General features: G+C 35.6%; 1 protein-coding gene across 1 annotated transcript; it reads right to left on the minus strand.

Annotated features, from left to right (window-relative positions):
* Nucleotides 1-5,800: 5,800 nt before the first annotated feature.
* On the minus strand, nt 5,801-7,570 carry LOC149631161 (uncharacterized). The gene has a single exon (XM_089851221.1). It carries the CDS (start codon nt 7,568-7,570, stop codon nt 5,801-5,803), a length of 1,770 nt encoding a protein of 589 aa, XP_089707347.1.
* Nucleotides 7,571-8,772: the final 1,202 nt, after the last annotated feature.

The raw sequence follows: 8,772 nt of genomic DNA on the forward strand, positions 1-8,772 counted from the left end.
TTCAAGTTATATTCATGTATTTTTCAGAGCTGTGCTAATTAATTAGTTAGCTAATTGAATTTCTAATTAATTAGCAACATTTACTAATTGAAAATGGTAATTGAATTTTAATTACCTTGTGCTAATTGAGAAGTAATTCCAATTAATTAGTATGAATCGGAAAGGTAATTATCTAATTAAAATTTAATTAGATTTAGGATTAACTAATTAGCCAATTGGATTTTCGATTAATCTTTTACGCCAATTTGTTGTAAAAAATCGAGGAATTAACTCTTGATTCATCTATTTGAATATGAAAAAGCCTTATTATATCGATGAGGAAACCTTAGTGCTACTCTAAATTTTTCAGCTCCTCAAATATGAGAGAATACTAGTACTAGTAGAAAATTTCGTAGTTCGCAACTGCCCCATTTCGAAATTTCGACTGTTTTACCTACTCGAATTTATAGCAGTGCGCATGTATTTACTACTCAGGAGTCCATTATAGGTACTGTGGCAAGAAAATGAAGAAATGAGAAAAATTTTAAAATGACGGAAGGCTTAAGGCTTGTCTCATTTTTCAAGAATAATTCATGGCTTCCGTACCCGTTTTTCAATGGCATTAAAACATCACCAAAGTACTAAACCCATGAGCACTTCTAAACTTTTATGTTTACTTATGGTTTCTTTTTTACCTTAATTAGAAAATAGTAATTCTAATTAATTAGTTTGATAAATAAATGTCTAATTTCTAATTGAATTGAATTAGTTTCTATGTCTAATTGCTAATTTGCTAATTAATTAGTTCATAAATATTTCTCTAATTGCTAATTTACTAATTAATTAGTTCATAAATATTTCCCTAATTGCTAATTCTAATTCAATTAGTTGTCAGCTAATTAGCACAGCTCTGGTATTTTTTAGGGGCATATTCGGACGATTGGGATTTCGGTCCATCGGGAATATAGCCATTGGGCTGGAAATCTAAAATCATTGCGGGATATTCGGTCGAATGGGATTTTGGTCCATTGGGAATTCGGTTGGAAGGGACGATACCAATTTAATAGGCGCGTAATCCAAAAGTTTAGATTAAAATAGATAAAGTTCGGCAAGAATCAAAAACGACACCAAACATTTCAGCCTGTTAAGACTTGACTACCGCCTTACGACTGAAGTGACAGATATTATACAAAATGTCTTGGTTTGAACCAAGGCCGAAAAAACAAACGATAAGAGTGAGGTTTATCAATATACTGAAGTTAAGGTATTGCAATTTTTCTTTAATTATTATTATTATTAATTTAATCCTTAATCACAATTTATTTCTATCAACTGATTTTACTGTTAATCGATTTATTCCCTCCAAATTTATTCAAAAAATTGCATATGTACGCTTTTTCAAGAACAATTACATTTTCCGAAAACATTTTATCATGAAATTATTTTGAAGGGATTTCGTATCGGTGTTCACTAACATGTAAGCACCTTGACGGACATAGTTTTTAATGTTTTTGGCTTGACAATTAATCTTCAATTTTGCACCAAGTAGTTTATTCAACGGTTACAATTTTCTGAGAAGACGGATATTCGATAAAATATGATAAAGAGAATTTATTTTGCACGGACTAATTAATAAAATAATGCCGTTTACTTTACAGTGTTATTACGTGTGACCCATAACCGGTGAACAAGAAGCGCCTACAAAGTAGCAAGAAATGGCGACATTTCAAATTTTGGATGAATTATGACCAAGAAACTCTAGTAAGGAGGCAAAAGTTCCTTGATAGTGATATCCAAGGTTAAATTTATAAATTCGAGCATCACCCTAATTTTTCCATCCGCTATGAAAAAAAATTACATTTTCTTTTCGAATTATGTCAAAGATTGAAATCCCTTCAAAATAATTTTATGATAAAATGTTTTCTGAAAATGGAATTGTTCTTTAAAAAGCGTAGATATGCAATTTTTTGAATAAACTTAGAGGGAATAAATCGATTAACAGTAAAATCAGTTGATAGAAATAAATTGTGATTAAGGATTAAATTAATAATGATAATAATAATAATGAATGAATGAATGAATGAAATTGACTTTCATTGTGCATAAAAAACTATACAAGTAGTTCACTAGATTATGCACATTAGTTTAATAATAATGAAATGAAATGAAATGAAATGTTTGTTTAATGTGCATAAAAAAAGCCTAATGGCTCACGAGATTATACACAGATAAAAATATACAAAAAAATCCAATTTAGTCACAGAAGAAGTTGATTTCGAGATCTAGTGTAGTATGTTAGAAATTAATTAAGCAAGAAGTCCGATATACTAATTGGAAGCCAATTAAATCAAATGAATTTAGTGTATCATAGTAGAAAGCAAGTATTTAAATTTAGGAAGTTAAATTAGGCCATGATAAGGGTTTAGTCAAGGGCCAAAATGTAAATGAAAGTTTAATGTTAAAGCCAATAATGCCGATTAAGCCTCGTCCATGGCATGTCCACAAAGTTCTGAAGGATGCTTCTGTTTATCAAGTAATTTCCCATAAAAGGTCTTTATAACCGAGCCCGAAGGCCAAATAATAATGAATGAATGAATAGCTTGTTTATTGTGCATAAAAAGAACCGTAGTGGTTCACGAGAAAATACACATTATTATTTACAAAAATATTATGTACAACCGATTAATAATTTATACATGACTAAAGATTTATATAGGGAAAGTAAAAGATTGAAACATAATAGAAATCAGCGTATTGTATTTAAGTTATCTGAAAAAATGTCAAATCTATCATTGAGGAGATTGCAGGACTGCTGCATTCTTATAATGGGATTTCTGCTATTTCTTGAGTTATAGAATAGGGCACAGTGACGTAGAATTTTTGGCACTAAAAAGTTAAGGTTTGATAGTAAAATGGGGGATGGAGTTATATTATTAACAAGCTTATATACAAATTGTACATCACGAATTTTACAAATGTGGTCCAAAGTGGCAATTTTTACAATTTTCAATAAAGAGAGGTAATCATAGACATTATCTTTTAAATAGAAAGTGTGACAATAGAGGATAAATTTTCTTTGTATACTCTCGATCCTATTTTTTAAGTATACACTGCAGCCAGACCAAACGAGACAACCATACAAGATGCGGGACCGAACCAGACTTAGATAGAGAAGCCGAAAATGGGAGAGCGAACCTAGCTTTCTCGCCAGTTTGAGTATAACTGCCAATGTGCGGCGAGTCATACTGACCGTTAAATTAACATGTTCTCGAAATAGAAGTTGTCGATCGAAAATAACGCCAAGGTCTTTAATGGTAGTCTTTTGTGGAATGGCAGCATTGTGTAAGGTATATACTGATTGCACCTCACGGCAAAATCTTCTAGTATAGGTGACATGCACCGATTTTGTAGGATTGATTGGAATGTTATGGTGAAGACACCAACTGGAGATTGCGTCAAGGTCCAATTGTAACTCCGCGCTATCGCGAGGTGAGTTAATGATTTTACAAACTTTGTTATCGTCAGCGAATTGAAAAAGGTGCGAATATTTAACCAAAAATTGTAAGTCGTAAATGTAAATGTTGAATAAAAGCGGTCCAAGCGACGAACCTTGGGGAACGCCGCAGTTAAGTTTGTAGGTGGTAGAAGTCATGGAGCCGTTACATTTAAGGACATTGACGCGATCCGCAAGGTAGGAACGGTACCAATTAAGTAGTGAACCACCCGCTCCGAGACCCTGAACCCTTACAAAAATCTTCTTAAGAACTCTTAAGAAAATTCCTTGGGAAATTTCTTTGGAAATCCTTATGGCGTTCTTTAGGAAATTGGGGAATATTGGCCTCTTTTTCTTTGGAAATTGCTTTGGAAATATCTTTGGAATTTTCTTGGGAAATATCTTTGGAATTTGCTTGGGAAATATCTTTGGAATTTTCTTGGGAAATATCTTTGGAATTTTCTTGGGAAATATCTTTGGAATTTTCTTGGGAAATATCTTTGGCATTTTCTTGGGAAATATCTTTGGAATTTTCTTGGGAAATATCTTTGGAATTTTCTTGGGAAATATCTTTGGAATTTCCTTGGGAAATATCTTTGGAATTTTCTTGAGAAATGTCTTTGGAATTTGCTTGAGAAATGTCTTTGAAATTTACTTGGGAAATGTCTTTGGAAATTACTTGGGAAATATCTTTGGAATTTACTTGGGAAATTTCTTTGGAATTTACTTGGGAAATGTCTTTGGAATTTACATGGGAAATGTCTTTGGAATTTACATGAGAAATAACTTTGGAATTTTCTTGGGAAATATCTTGAGAAGTGGGTAAATTAATTTAGCCACTTGAAACGAGGATAGTTCTTACACGCAGAACCATATCCCAATACAGGGAGTGTAGTGAACTTCACCCCATATAGCGAAGGAAGTTCTCGCATGCAGTGTGAAATTGCTTATAAAGTCAGACATTTAATCGACTTAAAAACATCCGTGAACGGCAGAAAGTTTTAACCTGGTGCAATTGTATGGTGTATTATGTGGGTTTTGAAGGCTTTAACGGCCAAGCAGTAGATACAGACGTTGTTGTTAAATTTAATAATGTATATTCACTAAGAGTTTTTCAAGTATCAGAAACACGTTTAACCTAATTTTCTCTACAATGTTTTCTAAAAAATATTTATTTTGGACTCTAATTACGCTCGAAATAAAGATAAAACATGCCATAAGAGAATTAAGCAAAAATTCCGACTGACAGCTTAGATTCCCTGTAAATCTAAACATAACGATTTTAATTATATACTCTTATTTTACTTTTAAAGAATTAGTGCCAGCCGGGAGTGTGGCGCACTCCTGTAAGCCAAGCTTCTGGGCGGCAAAGTTTGAGGGAATTAGACACGTGTCGGCGATCCTACCGTATAGGTGCCGACTGCCCCGTGTCCGCCGGAGGTGACTTGACCCCCACACCCCTGCCGTCACCTCCCAAGTAAACCTCATTTCCTTCCCTGCTTAAACACATACTGAACCCTGACTAATCGCATCCCTGTCGCGGACGTATGTGCCCTACTTACATTGAAACATCCACAATAGAAAAAAAATAGTTAGTGCCATAATTTTCGTCATCCACAAACTTAAAATGTGAAAATCTTTGGAAAATAAACCCTAAACCTTCTTTGAAAATTGATCTCAAGAATTCCTAAAGAATTTCGTTGGAAAATATTCCCTAGACGTTCTTTGGAAATTTATCTCTAGAAATCCTAAAGAATTTCTTTAGAAAATAATCCCAAGAAATTCTTTGGGAATTTACCTCTAGAATTCCTAAAGAATTTCTTTAGAAAATAATCCTAAGAAATTCTTTGGAAATTTATCTCTAGAATTCCTAAAGAATTTTTCAGAAAATAATCCCAAGAAATTCTTTGGAAATTTATCTCTAGAATTCCTAAAGAATTTCTTTAGAAAATAATCCCTAGACCTTCTTTGGAAATTTATCTCTAGAATTCCTAAAGAATTTCTTTAGAAAATAATCCTAAGAAATTCTTTGGAAATTTATCTCTAGAATTCCTAAAGAATTTTTTCAGAAAATAATCCCAAGAAATTCTTTGGAAATTTATCTCTAGAATTCCTAAAGAATTTCTTTAGAAAATAATCGCAAGACATTCTTTGGAAATTTATCTCTAGAATTCCTAAAGAATTTCATTAGAAAATAATCCCAAGAAATTCTTTGGAAATTTATCTCAAGAATTCTTTAGGAAATTCCAAGGAAGTCTTTGGAAATTAATTCTTTAGAAAATGATCCCAAGGGCTCCGTAGGGTTCCAAAGAAATTCCTTTAGAACTCTTAAGAAGTTTTTTGTAAGGGAAGTTTATCTAATAAATATGGGTGAGTAACTCTGTCGAAGGCCTTGGCCAGGTCGAGGTAAACAACGTCGACCTGGCCCTGACCCTCGACTTCAGGAACCACCAGATGCATAAATTCAGCGTGATTGGTATCCACACTTTTGCTCTTTTGAAAGCCATGTTGGCAGGCGTTGGGAAATGCCTTGAACCAACCCTGAAGATACGAGTGCATTAATTTGTCGAAGACTTTGGCAAATACACAGAGTAGGGAGATTGGTCGGTAGTTTTTTATATCGTGCGCGGGACCACTTTTGTATATAGGCACAATAACCGCCCGTTTCCAAAGCCTTGGGAAAGTACATAGTTCGAGGGAGAGGTTGTATATATGGGTGAGAACGGGTGTTAAAATATCAGCGCAGCCCTTTATTATAAACGCGGGGATACCATCCACTCCGGTGGAAAATTTGACGGGTAATTGGCGAATAGCATTGAGAATAGCAGCAGATGGAATTATTTGTGAACAATAACGGACGGAGTCGACCCCAGGGTAATCAAGCCCGCAGGGTAAATTAGAGTCGGTTCCATCCACTGATATGGAAGCAAAATGAGGACCAAAATGTTTAGCCAAATTCTCGGCGGTCGTAATTAAGTTATCTGATACTTTCAATATAACTGGTTTAGATCCTTCACCTAGATTGCCATTAACAAAGCTCCAAAATTTCTTGGGGTGACTCCGGGCGTCGGCGCAGACTCGAGAAGTCTCCGCCTTTCTATCACGGACGGTCAAACGTCTGACAAGCGCGCGCAGTCGCTTAAACTCAATAAAGTCCGCGAGAGCCCCAGTTCGTTTGTGCTTTTTAAAATAGTATTTTTTCCTAGTAATGGCCATCCTGAGGTCAGGAGAGTACCATATGGGGAATTTGCTACTGGTCCGTGAAGACCGTTTTGGGATGTTGCGTGCCATGGCATTCTGAAGAGTGCCAGTGAGTTGCTCGACGCAAAAATTAACGTCGCGCGACTCAAATAACACGGACCAATCGTAGTCCCGAACCATGGTGTAGAGGGAATGGTAATCGCCGCGTAAATAATTAAAGGTTGGTGGTGCAATATTTATATTGGGTGTTCCTCGCATAGCGTAATTGGTTTGGAAAGGAGGGTGAAAGTGGTCCACCTTAACAAACGAGTCGGGTAAAGGTTCAAGTGTTAGACCATTCACGTTAGTTAAACAAAGATCTAACAAATTTAAATTGTTCGTAGGAATGTTAATCTGATTAAGGTTGAGAGAAAAGCACAGTTCGAATATATGAAGAGCTTTTGATTTTGTAAAGGAGGAGCACCCTTGAGTTCCATAAGTTTGCCAATCAACCCCTGGTAGATTAAAGTCACCCAGGAGGACAATATCGCCAGTGAAATCATGAAGAGTCTGAACTAACCGATCACTGAAGAGCTGGTACTGTTGATCACGGTAAGATGGTTTGAAATATCCGTTACCAATCAATAGAGAGTCTCCAGAGCAATTCTTGATCTCAACCAGTACACACTCCTCAGTGGCCTCGAGATCACTGCGTCGAAAACTCCGAAATGACTTTCTCACAGCAATCAAGGCTCCTCCTCCTCTAACGCCCTTAAAATCAGGATCGGCCCGATCTGCTCGGTAAATAGAATATGAGTTAGGAAAGTAATCACAATTGAATTGAGCGGCACCAAACCAGGTTTCACTTAAGCAAATAATATCAAGATCTAGTTCCACGACATTGTTATAAAATTCCATCGATTTAGTCCGTAAACCCCTAACATTTTGGTAAGCAATAGACAGTGTATTGAACTTGGGATTGGCAAAGTTTATATAATAATAATAATAATAATTAAAGAAAAATTGCAATATCAGAACTTCAGTCAATTGATAAACCTCACTCATATCGTTTGTTTTTTCGGCCTTGGTTCAAACCAAGACATTTTTGTATAATTGGTAAAGACTCTAATAGCGTATAAACACTATCCTCTCGTTTCACTTCAGTGACATTCTTAGTTTGCCAGCATTACTGTTAACGTTACATAATACCAAAGCTGATCTGTGCCTACACGCACTGATAGTGAATGCACAAAAAAAATAATGGAAACTCCGAAGCTATAGCCCGATTACGATCAGACGTTTTACTGGTCTGTGTCACCATGCCATTTCTATTATAAAACCTGAACCTGATTATTCTGAAAGAGCGGTATCTTTCTTAGATAAGACTTCATACTGCCTTTAATGTATAAGGGTGCTTTTTTGATTGGATGTAACGTTTTTCCTATTATGGTAACTGCTTTGAAAAAATTCCACTGAACTAAAATCCGGGCCCATAATATGTGGTTAAAATATGTGGTGATCCTTCCAATAGTTTTTTTTAGAAAATAAAGTTGCTAAGGGTGGTTTTTTTACTTGCATAAAATTATTCAGTCATTTTGGCAAAAACAAAATGGTAAATTTCCAAAGTTTTATTGAAAACTATTAATATTAAGTGTAACTTTTTGTACTTTTAAGTACGTACTTAAACTTACGTCCTTTTATCCTATTGGACTTACGTGGTTTAAACCTGGATTTATTTCACGCAACCTAAACCCATGACGGGATAGGCTGAGACACAGTCCGAAATGGGAGATTCAGACTCATCCGCTACGAACAACCAAGACCGCAAACGTGATTCAAGAGCAGAAACCACAACACATCACTCCAATACCACAGGCACGTTAAACGCCTGCCACAATCACAACACTCAGCGAACCTCAACCCTAGCAGCTAATTAAGCAAGGTCCAATTCCTCCCCCACACATCATTGATCAGATGTCGCCTCAGGATATTATACAGAGGTACCAAGACGTTTTTGACAGAATCAGCAAACTCCCCGGGAAACACAATATTCACCTGAAGCCCAACGCAATCCCATCAATCAGCGCACCCCGCCAGATACCGCAGGCACTCCGAGAACC

The sequence above is a fragment of the Phalangium opilio genome, unplaced genomic scaffold (genome assembly GCF_054372755.1).
Source record: "Phalangium opilio isolate 3A_F unplaced genomic scaffold, DU_Popi_V2 ptg000101l_1, whole genome shotgun sequence".
Classification (NCBI taxonomy): domain Eukaryota; kingdom Metazoa; phylum Arthropoda; class Arachnida; order Opiliones; family Phalangiidae; genus Phalangium; species Phalangium opilio.